General features: G+C 42.4%; 1 protein-coding gene across 4 annotated transcripts in view; it reads left to right on the top strand.

The window, feature by feature from the left end:
* The window catches only part of LOC126335244 (adenylate cyclase type 8), a 1717934-nt gene that overhangs the window by 1271065 nt on the left and 428752 nt on the right, over positions 1 to 18117 (top strand). For all 4 annotated transcript variants that reach the window (XM_049998287.1, XM_049998288.1, XM_049998286.1 and 1 more), the window contains exon 5: positions 15137 to 15529. In XM_049998287.1, coding sequence (XP_049854244.1) covers positions 15137 to 15529 — 393 coding nt within the window. The remainder of the gene's footprint in view (positions 1 to 15136; positions 15530 to 18117) is intronic.

Raw genomic sequence — 18117 nt, 5'->3', positions numbered from 1 at the left:
GGGGACACTTGAAAGACCAGGTGTACCGCCAGAATCCAGAAACAATTGAACAGCTGAAGCAGTACATCTCATCTGCATGTGAAGCCATTCCGCCAGACACGTTGTCAAAGGTTTCGGGTAATTTCATTCAGAGACTACGCCATATTATTGCTACGCATGGTGGATATGTGGAAAAAATCGTACTAGAGTTTTCCAGACCGCAGCGCAATCTGTTGTTGACAATTGTAACTACGGCAATTTCGAAAGTTTGTCTGCCTGAAAATGTACTGTTCTCCCAAGCATATTGCAACAAATGGTGTATTTCTATCGCTGCTCGTTTAGTTTGTATTGCCGTTTCAAATATACCGGTCATTTTTGAAACACCCTGTATGTATTACTTAGGAGCACCATTTCCACAGAGAATCCCTCGAGTCATTGACGGTGTTCTTATTCGTGACATTACACACCTGCCCAGTAAATCGCCCTGTCCTCTCTCCTCGGCCCACCGCCCTCGTGGCGCTCGTCATTTGTTCTCCGCAGCCGTGCGGCGTCCCTGGCTGCGCTGACGCCGTTCCCCGGGTCACACAACCCCCCGCCCCTCAGTCTCATTCCTTTTACCCCACTTGCTCCGCCTCCCGCTCCCCGCCCGCTCGCACATAACCGCCTCAGCCGCGCCGCCAGTTTACTTTACGGTCGCCGTGCCCGCAGCGCTCAGCTAGACTCACTCGCCCGCAGAAAACTGCCTGCGAATTTCCTCAAGGCCAGCTGCAGCCAGAACGTTGCCGTCTGGAGGCGGCGCCACACCCCACTTCCCCAAATTTCCACTCGAGCTAGTCGCCCGACATCTGGCGCGACGCCATTTCTGGCGACCGAGCGTTACAAATGCGCCTATCAATAGTAAATGTTTGTTCCATTCTTGAGGAAACTGCTTTTTTCTCATTGGTAGGATCCTGATGGGATCGTAAACCCTCAATTTACTGTCTTATGAAATCAGTAACGTAAAATAGGGTGAATGGAGTTAACAGAAGCGAAACGTACAAAAATGGTGTAAGATACTGTGTCAAATCTTCCAAAAAGTTCTGAGCTATTGCATCTGAACCCAAATGGGAAAGCCATTCAAAGATTTGTCTAAATTAGTAGTGAGTCACTATACACGTAAATCTACGTCTACATCTACATTTATATTCCTCAAGCCACCCAACGGTGTGTGGCGGAGGGCACTTTACCTGCCATTGTCATTACCTCCCTTTCCTGTTCCACCCTCGTATGGTTCGCGGGAAGAACGACTGCCGCTCGAATCTCTCTAATTTTATATTCGTGATCTCCTCGGGAGGTATAAGTGTCGGAAGTTCCATGCGGCTTTTTGCGGATGATGCTGTAGTATACAGAGAAGTTGCAGCATTCAGAAACGCACCCTCTCGAAATCTGGACAGCAAGCTACACCGCGATGCAGAGCACCTCTCTTGCAGAGTCTGCCACTAGAGTTTGCTAAACATCTCCGTAACGCTATCACGCTTACCAAATAACCCTCTGACGAAACGCGCCGCTCTTCTTTGGATCTTCTCTATCTCCTCCGTCAACCCGACCTGGTACGGATCCCACACTGATGAGCAATACTCAAGTGTAGGTCGAACGGGTGTTTTGTAAGCCACCTGTTTTGTTGATAGACTACATCTGCTGAGGGTTCTCCAAATGAATCTCAACCTGGCACCCGCCTTACCAACAATTAATTTTATATGATCATTCCACTTCAAATCGTTCCGTACGCATACTCCCTGATATTTTACAGAAGTAGCTGCTACCAGTGTTTCTTCCGCTATCATATAATCAATAATAAAGAATCCTTCTTTCTATGTATTCGCAATACATTACATTTGTCTATGTTAAGGGTCAGTTGCCACTCCCTACACCAAGTGCCTATCCGCTGCAGATCTTCCTGCATTTCGCTGCAATTTTCTAGTGCTGCCAACTTCTATGTATACTACAGCATCATCCGGAAAAAGCCGCATGGGACTTCCGACACTATCTACTAGCTCATTTATATGTATTGTGAAAAGCAATGGTCCCATAACACTCCTCTTTGGTACGACAGAGGTTACTTTAACGTCTGTAGACGTCTCTCCATTGATAACAACATGCTGTGTTCTGTTTGCTAAAAATTCTTCAATCCAGCCACACAGCTGGTCTGATATTCCGTAGGCTCTTACTTTGTTTATCAGGCGACAGTGCGGAACTGTATCGAACGCCTTCCGGAAGTAACGGAAATGGCATCTACCTGGGAGCCTGTTCTAATATTTTCTGGGTCTCATGAACACATAAAGCGATTTGGGTCTCACACGATCGCTGTTTCCGGAACCCATGTTGATTCCTACAGAGTACATTCTGGGTTTCCAGAAATGACATGATACGTGAGCAAAAAACATGTTGTAAAATTCTGCAACAGATCGATGTCAGAGATATAGGTCTATAGTTATACGCATCTGCTCGACGACCCTTCTTGAAAACTGGGACTACTTGTGCTCTTTTCCAATCATTTGAAACGTTCCGTTCCTCTAGAGGCTTGCGGTACACGGCTGTTAGAATGGGGCAAGCACTTAAGCGTAGAATCGAATTGATATCATGTCAGGTCCAGTGGACTTTCCTCTGTTGAATGATTTCAGTTGCTTTTCTATTCCTTGGACACTTATTTCGATGTCAGCCATTTTGTCGTTTATGAATCTCAGATTTAGACTCTAAGCTGATCTTTCGTTCAGCACAGGAAAGGCAGCAGGTGTGGCACTATGTCTACTTTCTTCGATTTTTATATGTAAATACCAATGAAAAATGTGTTCTTTTAATTTAAGTAAATCTTAAACAGATTTTGGAGTCCTACTGCATTAACAAAAAGTTATATTATCAAGTATCCTTTTAACTGACTTTTGATTCGGCTGGCTGAAAATTGGGATTGTGTTTTTGGAAATGGTGGGATGGATAGAAACAGTGTTTGTTAGCGTTTCTTCAGAAGACCAAGAATATCAAGGAAATAAAAAAAAAAAACACCTGGCACTGTTCTCATTATGCTGTGATTGAAGTATATGGAAAGAGGAAGCAGTCAATAAAAGTTAATAAAATTTGCTATTTACAATGCCAAGATTAAGTTGACGGATGAAGAGTAATATTTTAGTCAAGCATGTGTTCTTTTGCTGTAGAGTTCTTCGTTGGTTCTGGGGATAAGACTTCTTAAAAAATAAAACAAGTTCGTCAGTTTAATGTTACAATAAAGTAATTCGTGATATGACAATTTTTATTAGGACAACAGAATAAAAAACACTATTCGTGCAATATTTTTAGTTTTTGTATTGAATAAAACAGTTTTGAAGCGAATTAATTTTATTTCTTTTTCTCAAGGAACCAAACTAGATTTTTGCATCTCCCTGTTCACCACGAAGACCAATAAATAGAAAGAATAATAGGATTAACATCTCTGTGGGATGGCTAGGTACACGAAGTTTTTATTTTTTTATGTTGTAAAACCATGATCTAGGTCCCAAATCTAGTTTTATCTTTGTTAGGTACAAAACGTATAACCCCAGATAATTTTCATTTTAAAAGAATGAATTTTTCGTTTTGAAATTTAAAATTGTTTCTAGTCACTCCATTTTACGGTACTGTTCAAAACACTCCAGCAAGATTAATGTTAAATGGTTCGTGACCTGTGACAAATATTTAGGACTATTTAAAAATTTCCTACTCTGAAGAGGTGTGTAATATGCTGCGTTATTTACCGTCGGAATATAACGGTGAGGTGAAGGCCCCCGGGAACTTTGTCTTTCGCCGACAAAGCTCCTGTCAGCTGAGCTACCCAGGCACATCTCTTGAACAGACCACACCACTTCACTTCTGACGGTACCTCCCTCCCACTTTACACACTTATAGAAGTCATCATGCATGCATAACAGGAATAGCGTCAACAGTAGAAATAGAATTATAAAAAATCATCCAGCGTTAGGGCCATTAACGGTAAAATGCGTTTGTTGAGTTTAGCAATCGCTCTCCATTTCTATAGTCCCTACTTCTCTGTGGAGTCTACGAAGGAATTTTAAATACAGAAGAGTAGGCTGATAGGACTTGTGGTAAGGTAATGCTTAGTTTGGTACTAGTGGAACAGTAGACGACAACTGTTGGAAATGACAAACACGTGAATGTGCATTAAAGATAAAGTACGACGCTGTATATAGAGACAGGGGGTGAGAGAAAGGTATGATTTTCCGTAGGTACGAAGCCGCTGTTATGAAGGAGTGCCGAGATTGTGACACGGACCCACAAAAATCAGTCTGGAACAGGCGGTACTCTAGGGTGGACATAGACAATTGTTGCACACAAGAAGAAACAGCAAGGAGGCAGCATTCGGTCAGTGGAAATTGGAGTTAATTCTGTTCAAACCGCGCTCGAAATTTAATGGATCTGTTTGTGGCGTATGTGTTACTAGTTTTCTTTAAATGCACAACAGATTGATGGATAAAATCATTGGAAATATTAAGGAGGTCCACTTTTTTCAAATATTTTCTTACAATGTAGCCGATTGAAACTTTTTGTTGTTTGTCTTATGGCCATTTTCTGTAGATTGTCGATTTGTGCCCATGTTTTGCGTATTTAATTTTCAGAAAATTCTTTAACTGAGTGCACATAGGAATTTCGTCTCACCACACGCTAATGATAGGACCCAAACATTATAACATGCTCTTTGCTTTTATCTTCGTTCATTCCATGTCAGTTCTCCCTAAAAAACTTAGAGTTGATCAAATATGTACAATGTGCCATTTTCCCTCTTTAAACTTATGTTCGTGCTGCTTCTTCTCTTCACTTCCAAGTTAATTTACCAAACATTGCCCAGTTGTAAATGTCCTTTCCTACTACGAAACACAAAGCCAGATTCATAAAGAATTCACAAATACTAACTTGCAAGTTCCATTCCTATATGGTCAGTAGACAGCAGTAGGTTTTTAAAGCTTACTTGTTCTCTGCGTTTCTAATCATCTGAAATATGAATATTTCTGAAGATTTTTGTCTTCAAATTGGCTGTAAACTTCGGATGAAAATTGAAAGAACCATTCGATTCAACTATTTGCAATTTTCACGCCTCCTTATTACTGGGGATATGACAGATTCCGATTGCAAGCCAGTGACAAATCCAGCGCTTTGTGCCGGTGCTAACAGAAAAATATTCAAGCTAAATATTGTGTAACTACGCTCTGCCGCTTATAGTGTTAAGAGTCTTCACCATCTAACAGTGTAATTGCACAGAAGAATCTGGGCAACCTTTTCCTCAATGGAAGACACAGAACCCTTTTCCCTTCAACGCTACCTCATGGAGAAACCCTTGATCCGCAAGTGCGCCTGCAACCACAGATGGCTTCGTGTACCGGTCCATCACGCAGTTTTAAACTGTCATGAAGTTTTAGAATGAAGTGCACGTCATTTGTGCGTTCCCTCTGCAACAAATTTAAAAACAATTGTTCAAATGGCTCTGAGCACTATGGGACTTAACTTCTGAGGTCCCCTATAACTTAGAACTATTTAAAACTAACCAACCTAAGGACATCATACACATCCATGCCCGAGGCAGGATTCGAACATGCGACCGTAGATGTCGCGCGGTTCCAGACTGTAGCGCCTAGAACCGCTGGTCCACCGGCCAGCAAATTTTAGTTCATTGCTAGCTGAAAAGAACATTGCAATTTTCATTAGCAGCAGAGACAAAGACTGACCTCCATAACGTTAAAGCATTTTGTCGATGTAGCGTTTGTCTCTATCTGCGAACATCGGCTGACAACAAATTACATTTTCTATTTGCATCCCACATGAAATGACAGTGTTGCACCACAGGATTTCGGCGAAATTGTTGATTTATCGGAGTGGGTCCGAGCAATGCAAGCAGCCAATCGATCATACGTCTGTTCGCGAGAAGATTGTTCACCCGGTAGGGTGACCAAAAAAGTATACTAACTCTCTGTCTACAGCTCTCTGATTTTTTGGATTATTAGATTTTTTATGAACAAAACAGCGACAGTCACGTTTCTTTGTTTACCTGTAATATCTAGTTTCAGCCCAGTTAGGTAACCTTCAGGGCCAAAATCAAAATACAGGAGACCGGTTTCCACCGGTGGCGTCAGCTCTTGTACGTCGTTACAACGGTTAATCTCCAACAAAAGAAATTTGAGCTATATTGCTGTTAAAAATACGAGAATATCAGTGAAGTCTAAGATGGTTTAGAAGGCAACTTAACTAAGATTCTCAGACCAGCATTCATCGAAGCACGCTTAAGTTTGAAGAAATGCTAAAGTTCCTGAATGCAAAAACCGTTATAAATATCCACCGCAAACCGTCCAATTTTTTACACAAGGTGAGCTATATTGCATCAAGTTTTACATTACATCACTGGCCATTTCCAAATGACGTAATAACAAGACCAGCAAAGTAAAAGTTAAACATATACAATCGTTACCTTTCCTATATTGTAAATGCTGTCTCGGTACTTACTGTGGCTTCAGAGATATGTATGCGAAATTTAAAAATCATTGAGAACGACGCGCAACAGACATATGTTCCCAGACATACGTCCAAAATCTGGACATACATGGAGAACCATGCGGAATGGTTAATATTAAGGGATATAGCAACACCCGTCGTACGAAGGAAAACAGTATAGTAGACATGGGCAATAGAATGCATGCCTTAAGATCTATGAGAACTTATTCATTTTTGATGACGTGGAACAAGTCTCTTCCACTAAAAGCTCTTTACTTTCCACATTTTTAGAATTGGAAGTATGAACCAAAACCAGAAAAAAATGTCCGATAAATATGAACTCTAAGTACCATACCTTAAGAGGTACGTGCAATTCTATACCTTCCCTACTGTAAAACACATCACTTCTGGAGAACATGTGATCATAGCTGTTAAGCCGAGGCTTACTGGATGTTTTTCTCTTCTTTTGCTCAATACTAACTCCTCGCAAAATATGCAAAGCAAAGAGCAGTAGACGAGACGTGTTTAACAGTATCCAAAATTGAACGAGCTCATAGTTATTGAAGTACGCATTTTAGAGCCCATATGTGCTAGACGTTTTGCTTATAATGATAATTTCTGTCATATTCCTGAACATTGACGTTTCCTCCTGATACACCCTGTATAACGTTGCACATGACGTACTTTTGTACCACGTGATATAACCATATTGCTGTTAACAAACGGATTCTAAGTCCTTGTGTACTGTATTTAGCTGTACAACATGTCATCTCGCTTAAAGAGAGGTTAAACAGAGACGTTATCAAAACAGGGGAACAGGCAATGCTCAAAGAATACGTTTCGACAGTGGCATTTACAGAGAGGTAATGCATACCGCCAGAGACAGAGCTACATTCGTCTGACTACAGTACTGCATGCATTACGTGACTGTCATTATCCTTAATGAAATAACATTACATAGCAAATGATAAATTATTTACAATAACATTACTAATATATTCATGACTGCTGCAGAATATGTAACGACGTTGTATGCAAGTGTGGTGTGTGAGTGAGTGTGTGTGTGTGTGTGTGTGTGTGTGTGTGTGTGTGTGTGTGTGTGTGTATGCGTGTGTGTGTTTATCCAAGTAGTACTACTTTTAAAGAAGATATACATATCACCGAAGCAGCTGCAAGTGTTGTAACAGGAGTTACACAAAGTGTAAAGATTTTAAATTTTACATTTTTACTTTGTTTGTAACGTTATTCCAAGCATTTGAAAATAGTCACTGGCAAAACTGGCCAGAAAAATGATGTAATACGTGATGCAATGTACGAGGTGCGACAATAAAGTGATGAGACTCATTTTCTTTGCAAGATGTGGGCCGGCCGATGTGGCCAAGCGGTTCTAGGCGCTTCACTCTAGGGACGCACGACCGCTACGATCACAGGTTCGAATCCCGTCTCGGGCATGGATGTGTCTGATGTCCTTAGGTTATTTAGATTTAAGTCGTTCTACGTTCTAGGGGACTAATGACCTCAGATAATAAGTCCCTTAGTGCTTCGACCCATTTTAACCATTTTTTTTCTTTGCGAGATGTGGCAACCCTGCAGGTATGCGTAGGCCCAATATCTTTGACCTTGGTCTATAATCTGCTTCTAGTCCAAGCGTCACATCGATGCAGCTGCTCAGTCCTGAGTTGTGCTGTAATAAGTTAACACGTGTTTGTGTCTATCGTCGCGAAAATGAAACCACATAATATTGCGCAACAGTATGCCATTTCTTTTGGCGTTAAATTGGGTGAAAACGCGACAACTTACGGTAAGCTTCAGAAGGCTTTTTGAGAGGGGGTTATGTCAAGAGCTCAAGTTTTTCGTTGGCATAAAATGTTTAGTGAAGGCAGAACGAATGTTGAAGATGAAGACTGCAGTGGACGACCATCAACCTCACGGACGGATGCCATCTTGGCCAGGGTGCGTGAACTCGTACGAATTGATCGAAGATTATCCGTGAAAATGATTACAGAAGAACTGAACTTCAATCGAGAAACGGCTCGTCTAATAATACATGAGGATCTAAGTATGCGAAAGATTCATGCAAAAATTGTCCCCAAAAATCTCACACCACAACAGCGAGAAACACGGGTAAACGTGGCAGGTGATCTGTTAGAGCAAACGGAAATCAATCTAGAATTGTTGAGCCTTGTTATCACTGGTTATGAAAGTTGGTTTTTTCACTACAATCCAGAGACAAAACGCCAAAGTTCGCAATCGTGCTCAAAGAGATCACCCAGACCAGAAAAAGCTCGCATGTCAAATCAAAAGTGCTTCTTTGATTCCAAGGGAATTGTCCATAAAGAGTGGGTGCCTCTTGGACAAACAGTTAACCAATATTACTACAAAGAAATTTTAGAAAGACCTCGTGAAAGATTTCTTTGTGTCCGTGCCAACATTGCTGATAATTGGGTTCTTCATCACGATAATGCGCCGTCCCAAACCTCCTCTGTCAGTACAGCAATTTTTAATCTCAAAACAAATTTCAGTACTTCCACAGCCACCTTAATCACCAGATATCTCTCCGTTCGACTTTTTTCTGTTTCCAAGAGTCGAAATGGCGGTCAAGGGACACCATTTTCAAACAACTCAAGATGTCCAAAAAAGCTGTGACGAGGGTCTTGGAGGATATTACAGAAGATGAGTTCCAGGAATGTTACCATCAATGGCAGAAGCGCTGGAAAAAGTGTGTGCTATCAGAAGGGAACTACTTTGAAGGAGAATACACTAAACTTGACTAAAGCGGTTAGCAACATTTCTTTTCACATCAGTCTCATTACTTTATTGTCGCACCTCGTAGGTCATCATGTACAAAGAATGTGACAGCCTACAATTGGTAGTTAAAATGGTTTTATATAAAAAAAGAAGAAGAGTGCGAGACTCTTACGTTATCCGTTTAGAAAAAAGCCTATAAAAAGAAAGTAGCTTTACCCTGAAGCACCAAATTACGACTAATTGCATCAAGTGGTTTCTCCTCTTCTTTCTGAAAACGTATGGTTTAGAAGTGAAATATTTCAAAGTAACAGAATATGGTAATGAAAATCGAAGTATTTTGTTTCTTCTTAGAGCTCAATATTATATAGGACGTCACATGTGTAGGTGGAGTTTGGATATGAACCCCTATCGTCCTGAATGCCAGGCCAGTATTCAAAATAGTGAACGGAAAGTTGCATACGAATTCATAAATGTTTATGTTTTGGGGGTATTTTCAGTTTGGCCATTTTTCCACTGCCAAGGGATACTTGATTCCCGTTCACAGATAGTTTCTCCTCATAACTTCATTAAACAGTTTATTTTGAAGTTCAAGGCATCTACAGTCTATTTAAAGTCTATATAGTTTCGTCAAATACTACTGATCTCCTCTTGCTGTGGACGGATATTTTAAAAGTCGAATCCGACACTTAGAGTTATTTCCATATGACGTACACATGCTCCAACAGCCTGCCAGTGCTGAAGTAGCTTTTAGATTCCCTGACTGTAGAAATCACGTGGCTTTGAATCGAAGAACTCGTCATGTATGGAGCGCATTTTCATCTGGAAAGAAAGTTCTTTGAACATTGTTGAATAGAGAGCACAAAAGGTGAACATCTGAGGACGCAATATCAGGTGAATAAGGTGGACGCGAAATGACTTTCCAACCCAACTCCTGTATAGCATTTCTTGTCTGTCTAGCAGAAAGCGGGCAGGCATTGTAGTGGAGCGACACCACTCCACAATGTCTTCCTGGATGTCGTTCTGAGATTGCGTCTTCAAGATGTCTCAGTTCATGATAAAAACATATCATAGACCACATCCACCAGATACATAACATTATCTTTCTTGGATGCTCCAGGTCTTTGTATGGGCAGTTCCTCCTTTGTTTGGGCTCAACTGTTCGTCACTCTTCCTTAGATTAGCATAAAGGCACTATTTTTCGTCACCAGTAACGGTACAGGATAGGAAAGTCGGTGCTTTTCGTGAGTCAATTAATGACGAGCAATGAGAGAAGCACATATGGTGACACGCAGATTTTTGTGATTTTGGCTAAGAGCACACCCACACACGCAAATTTTAAACCTTCCCCAATGGATGCTAATGTTGTAACGTGGTAGAATGATCACAGTTCTTCACATTTGCCAGTTCTACATTATACAGACATGACACATTGTGGATTAACGCATTTATCCCTTTCTGCGTCACATTTAGAAAAAAATTGGGGAACATTTTTTTGTGATGAATATTTGCTGTATATGTTGAATTCTGACGTTACGCCTAATAATGGAAGCTAGGCTGAAGAAAAATCAAGACACGTTCATAGGATATGTCGACCTGGAAAAAGCGTTCTGCAATATAAAATGATGCAAGCTGTTCAAGATTCTGAAAAAAGTAGGGGTAAGCTATAGGGAGAGACGGGTCATATACAATATGTACAACAACCAAGAGGGAATAATAAGAGTGGACGATCAAGAACGAAGTGCTCGTATTAAGAAGGGAGTAAGACAAGGCTGTAGCCTTTCGCCCCTACTCTTCAAACTGTACATCGAGGAAGCAATGATGGAAATAAAAAAAGGTTCAGGAGTGGAATTAAAATACAAGGTGAAAAGATATTAATGATACGATTCGCTGATGACATTGCTATCCTGAGTGAAAGTGAAGAAGAATTAAATGATCTGCTGAACGGAATGAACAGTCTAATGAGTACACAGTATGGTTTGAGAGTAAATCGGAGAAAGACGAAGGTAATGAGAAGTAGTAGAAATGAGAACAGCGAGAAACTTAACATCAGGATTGATGGTCACGAAGTCAATGAAGTAAAGGAATTCTGCTACCTAAGCAGTAAAATAACCAATGACGGACGGAGCAAGGAGGACATCAAAAGCAGACTCGCTATGGCAAAAAAGGCATTTCTGGCCAAGAGAAGTCTACTAATATCAAATACCGGCCTTAATTTGAGGAAGAAATTTCTGAGGATGTACGTCTGGAGTACAGCATTGTATGGTAGTGAAACATGGACTGTGGGAAAACCGGAACAGAAGAGAATCGAAGCATTTGAGATGTGGTGCTATAGACGAATGTTGAAAATTAGGTGGACTGATAAGGTAAGGAATGAGGAGATTCTACGCAGAATCGGAGAGGAAAGGAATATGTGGAAAACACTGATAAAAAGAAGGGACAGGATGATAGGACATCTGCTTAGACATGAGATTGGAATACGTCAAGCAAATAATTGAGGACGTAGGTTGCAAGTGCTACTCTGAGATGAAGAGGTTAGCACAGGGGAGGAATTCGTGACGGGCCGCATCAAACCAGTCAGTAGACTGATGACCAAAAAAAAAAAGTTGAACATATGCCATAGCCATTGCAAAAGTTCTTTTGAAGCTATTGGTTAATAAATAATATAATGATTCCAAATGGCATCATTAGAAATTACATAATAATTACTCAAAAATGCATACATAATTGTATTGTAAACTTACCGTATTTCTTCCCCTTGCCCTTGAGGAACTACGTAAAGTTGGTTCCATAACCAAGAATTCATTATGCACAGAATAAAACTAAACACAACGGTTATTGTTCACTCACAAATGCAGTAGCACAACTCACGACACTTCTCTCTTCTGCGCTTCAAACAAACGGCGAGTCATGAAAGCAAACGCCACTGTGATCTGTTGCCAAACTTGGAACGACATGAAGCGATGCCAAACGGTATCATTGAAACATTGCGAAGCTCAAAAAAGCCAGGAATACTTAATGATGCCATTTGGAATCGCAGACGCAGAAAGGGTTGAACGATCTTCATGGAACCCCGAAGGTCTTCCTGAACCCGGAGAATCATAAATGTCAAGAAGCTCCTACATGATGGAAATGTTTCTGGCTGTATCCGCTGCTTCCACTCCTCTGCTGAGCTCAATAAAAATATGTCGCAAATGTTCCGATTTCTCCACTGCCCACTCAATTGCATTGCGTTCTCAGCACCACTTACTATTTCCAAATGACAAAGAATTCAAATAGCAACAGTCAACTTCTAACAAAACATAATGGATAAATAGACACATAGTAACCGTAATACCAACATGCAAAACAATAAAATATATAATTATGTATGTCTTTGGCTGGGTGTAAAAATATCAAATTCAGTAACTCGTTCGAAATCTAAGAGGGTACCCAATGCTGATCTAAGGAAAGTATACCTATTATTCACGTATGTCAAACAGAGCTGGTACCAATGTTGATACATGGGGTCAATAGAGTTTTCGAGCGTTTCTAATAAAAGACCGTCCTGTCAGAGATATTTAATAAACATACACTGAAGCGGCAAAGAAACTGGTATAGGCATGCGTATCAAATACAGAGAAATGTAAACAAGCAGAATACGACGCTGCGGACGGCAACGCCTATTATAACACAATAAATGTCTAGTGCAGTTGTTAGATCTGTTACTACTGCTACAATGCCAGGCTATCAAGATTTAAGTGAATTTGAAAGTGGCGTTGTAGTCGGTGCCCGACGATGGGACACAGTATCTCCGAGGCAGCAATGAAGTGGGGATTTTCCCGAAATACCATACCTGTGCCATGAATATCAGGAATGCGGGAAAACATCAAATATCTGACATCGCGGCAGCAAAAAAAAGTTCCTGCAAAAACAGGACTAACGACGACTGAAGAGAATCATTCAACGTGATAAAAGTGCAACCCTTACGCAAATTCCTGCAGATTTCAATGCTGGGCCATAAAGAAGTGTCAGCTTGCAAACCATTCAACGAAAAATCATCGTTTCGGCTTTCGGAGGCAAAGTCCCGTTCGTGTAACGTTGATGACCTCACGACACTAAGCTTTACGCTTCGTCTGAGCCCGTCAGCACCGACATTAGACTGTTGATGACCGGAAACATGTTGCCTTCTCGGACGACTCACGTTTCGAGTTGTATCGAGAGGATGGACGTGTACGGGTATGGAGACAATCTAATGAGTCCATGGACGCTGCATGTCGGCAGGGGACTTTTCAAACTGGTGGAGGCTCTGTAGTGGTATGGGGCGTGTACAGTTTCAGTGATATGGGACCCCTGATGCGTCTACATACGATACTGACAGGTGACACATACGTAAGCATCCCGTATGATTACCTGCATCCATTCATGTCCATTTTGCGATCCGACGGACTTGGGCAATTCCAGCAGGACAATGCGACACTACACACGTCGGGAAATGTTGCAGAGTGGCACCAGGAACACGCTTCTGAATTTAAACACTTCTGCTGGCCACTAAACTCCCCAGACATGAATATTATTGAGCACATCTGGGATGAATTGCCATGTGCTGTTCAGAAGATATCTCCAATCTATCGTTCAAATGGTTCAAATGGCTCTGAGCACTATGCGACTTAACGTCTGAGGTCATCAGTCGCCTAGAACTTAGAACTAATTAAACATAACTAACCTAAGGACATAACACACATCCATGCCCGAGGCAGGATTCGAACCTGCGACCGCAGCGGTCGCCCGGTTCCAGACTGTAGCGCCTAGAACCGCACGGCTACTCCGGCCGGCGCAATCCATCGTTCCCTTACGGTTTTATATTCTGTCCTGCAAGATTCATGTTGTCAGTTCCCTCTAGCACTACTTCAGACATTAGTCGAGTTCATGCCACGTCGTGTTGCGGCACCTTTTCGTGCTCGTGAGGGCTCTACACGATGTTAGTCAGGTGTACCAGTTTCTTTGGCTCTGCAGTGTAGTTGTTTTAATTTTGACATGCCGATGCATCAGTCTTATAGTCTGTTACGTATCTGACAATTTATGAGAAAGAGTACTCTTACCGCAATTTTTTGAAATATGCAAAAATGTGCCCATTGAGATCTGAAAATGGTAACACTGCTTACCGAAACCGGTTATCGAAAACAAAGGTTATTATTAGCGATCTTGGCGAAGACGTTTATCTTCTCTAATTTAGAGACCGGAATACTCTCATTGAAATTCTAAATGTAGCAGGGATAAAACACAGCTACAGTGACATGGGACCCCTGATACGTCTAAATACGATACTGACAGGTGACACGTACGTAAGCATCCTGTATAATTACCTGCATCCATTCATGTCCATTATGTGATCCGACAGACTTCTTCAATGCCAGTAAAACGATACGACACCCCACAAATGTAGAATTGGTACAGCCCTCCGCTGACTTTAAACACTTCCGCTGGCCACCAAATTCCAGACACGAACGTTATTGAGCATATCTTGGATGCCTTGCAACGCGCTGTTCAGAAGAGATCTCCATCCCCTCGTACTCTTGCGGATTTATGGACAGGCCTGCAGTATTCATGGTATCAGTTCCCTCCAGCACGACTTCACACATTAGTCGAGTCCATGCGACGGGGGCCCTACACGATATTAGGCATGTGTACCAGTTTCTTTGGCTCTTCAGGGCATGACATAGTGTAAGCTTAAAATCGTGTACTAAATTGGGACCAGATCCCCTGTATGTTGCCTTACGTGGGCCATGTTTCTAGCGGTTCAACCATCCAGAAAGGAATCGCGTCTTTTCTCGTAGTACACATCAACAAAACCGTCCAACATCCTCAGATGCACTCCACTGGACTAGCGCGCTGAATAACCGACTGTGATGTGGTTGCGGTGCAGGCGGCGGCAGCGGCGGCGAGGAGGCGGCGCCGACGGCGTCCGGGGCGGTGTTCAAGCGCGGCATGGTGTACCGCGGCATCTACTGCCCCTCGCTGACCAACAGCTTCCGCGAGTCGCACCTCGAGCTGGCGTACCAGCGCTACTCGCACCGGCAGCGCCAGCGGTCGCTCATCGTGGTCAACCTGGTGGACCTGCTGCTGAAGGCGGTGCTGGGCGGCGGCTGGGCCGTGCACACGGGCGCCGGCACCGTGCCGCAGGCGCAGAGCATCGCCTGGACCGCCTGCTCCGCCTCCGCCAACGTGGCCGTCTGCGCGCTCGGCTGGTGGCGCTGCTTCGCCAACAACTACCTGCACTGGGCCGCCATCTGCACCTGGTTGCTGCTCAACGCACAAGGTAGGAGGCCCACCTGCAACTGTCAACTGTGATCCACTATCCACAGCTGTGTCATGCTCAACCCACAAGGTAGGAATTCTAGCTGGTGTACTACTGCACTGGGCCGCCATCTGCACCTGGCTGCTGCTCAACGTCCAAGATAGGAGACCAACCTACACCTCTCACCAATGACGACAACATTTTGTCACAGGCAACGGCTGCACACCGGCTCAGAGAATTGGCGGTAAGCGCAAGCGGCTACCTCCTATGACAAGGATATTGGAAAATTGGTACACCAATAAGTTCCAAAAGAAATACGTTGGAATTCGATTACTCGATAAATAGTACAATTCTCAAGACTGTCAATTCAACTAAGTACCTGGGTGTTAAAATTACGAACAACTTCAGTTGGAAGGACCACATAGATAATATTGTCGGGAAGGCGAGCCAAAGGTTGCGTTTCATTGTCAGGACACTTAGAAGATGCAACAAGTCCACTAAAGAGACAGCTTACACTACACTCGTTCGTCCTCTGTTAGAATATTGCTGCGCGGTGTGGGATCCTTACCAGATGGGATTGACGGAGGACATCGAAAGGGTGCAAAAAAGGGCAGCTCGTTTTGTATTGTCACGTTATAGGGGAGAGAGTGTGGCAGACATGATACACGAGTTGGGATGGAAGTCATTACAGCATAGACGTTTTTCGTCGCGGCGAGACCTTTTTACGAAATTTCAGTCACCAACTTTCTCTTCCGAATGCGAAAATATTTTGTTGAGCCCAACCTACATAGGTAGGAATGATCATCAAAATAAAATAAGAGAAATCAGAGCTCAAACAGGAAGGTTTAGGTGTTCGTTTTTCCCGCTCGCTGTTCGGGAGTGGAATAGTAGAGAGATAGTATGATTGTGGTTCGATGAACCCTCTGCCAAGCACTTAAATGTGAATTGCAGAGTAGTCATGTAGATGTAGATGTAGATGTAGATAAGTCGGAGCGGTGACTGTGCAGAGACGTACCTGGAAGGTGTAACTAACTATTGCAAATTAAACATTTTTTTTTATTTTGACAGTGGTTTTCATTTCGCTACCGATCGGACTTTACATTGCGAATAGCCCTCGTACAAACAGGTGTGGGTGATCTGCATAGGCTGCTACTTAATGTTGTAGGAGCTACTTTTCAACTACCTACAGTGGGCCATCACATGTAACCTCCTGTTGCTCAATACACAAGGTAGGCGTCATCCAACATCATTAGTCCTCCCATTCGTATGTGGCTCTTGTTCAGTACGAAAATGGGTTCTGAGACTTAGTACCTCTGGAATTAACTATAGGCAATTGGTTGGGAAGGTTTGTGACCTTTTGAAGAGTGTGTGCTGAAGTCAAAGTGCACAAACACGAAGGTGCAGATAACACCTGTACACCTAAGAGGTTGTTTACAGATGCCATCGAAGTGTACAGGGAGCAGACATTGATGAAGCTCCTTATAAAAGAATTAGAGACTTGCAGACGATGAACGTCTCGTTTAAAGACTGCCAGCTGGCTCTAAATATAAATGACGTGTATGACAAATTACACAAAAAGGCCATTAGTTTGACTATATAATTTACAAACAGACGCTGGAATATTTAAAAATCTTCAAGTATATAAAATTTCTCTCTTGACGATATAAGACAGAGAGATAACATAAGTTTACCCATTGGTGACAGTTACTAGATACAGATCTATTGGAAGCCAACGCAATCCGCATGAATGAGACAAAATCCTTTTCAAGCAAATCTTGACTAATACCCGTTCGTCAGCAATCCTTGCAAGTCTGATTAACGGCCGGGACACGTAAGACTGAAAAATAATTCCACGATTAGGTACACGTTCGTTTATGTCAGGCATCACAAAAATGCTTAACAATCTGCAGTGTGAGATATTATGTGGAGTAGTGTTCAAAGTGGTTAATATAAAAATAAGACTAAATTTTTCAATATCTGTCTCACTTAATGACCACGAAGATGAAGCTGGAGAAATTTTGGGACATACACTTTCTTCCCAAATATTATCAGTGAGTCGAATAGAAAAGTACGCTATGCAATTATCGGCACATATTGTATAGTGACTTGTGGAGTACAGACGTTAAAGTAAATGCGGACGTCTGAGGTAGGCGGTACCTAAATGCACAGAGCGCTCTGTCTGCACCTGGCCGCTACTTAATGTTTAAGGTAGGAAAACCAGCTACTCTGCAGTTACTTCTCTCGAGGCATTATCTGCATCTGGCTGCGATCATTCTGCAAGATAGGCAACCTAGCTACTCAACAGCCATTCTGCCTGCAGAGACCCGCCATCTCTTTCTGACTACTCTTTAGAGCACAAAGTAGGCTGGCACAAGTGTGTGAGCAATGAGAATACGGTTCAAATGTATTACTTCATTAATGTTACCAACGAGTTATTTACTACTGATCATTTGTTTCAACCAAATTAGTGTGTAGTCCATATCCTTAATGTAACTAACTATTACACTCCGGCCGCAGTGGCCGATCGGTTCTAGGCGCTTCAGTATGGAACCGCGCGACCGCTACGATCGCACATTCGAATCCTGCCTCGGGCATGGTTGTGTGTGATG

This window comes from Schistocerca gregaria, chromosome 2 (assembly GCF_023897955.1).
Source record: "Schistocerca gregaria isolate iqSchGreg1 chromosome 2, iqSchGreg1.2, whole genome shotgun sequence".
Taxonomy (NCBI): Eukaryota; Metazoa; Arthropoda; class Insecta; order Orthoptera; family Acrididae; genus Schistocerca; species Schistocerca gregaria.
Note: the sequence above shows the minus strand (reverse complement) of the source record. Positions and strands in the feature narration are given on the sequence as shown.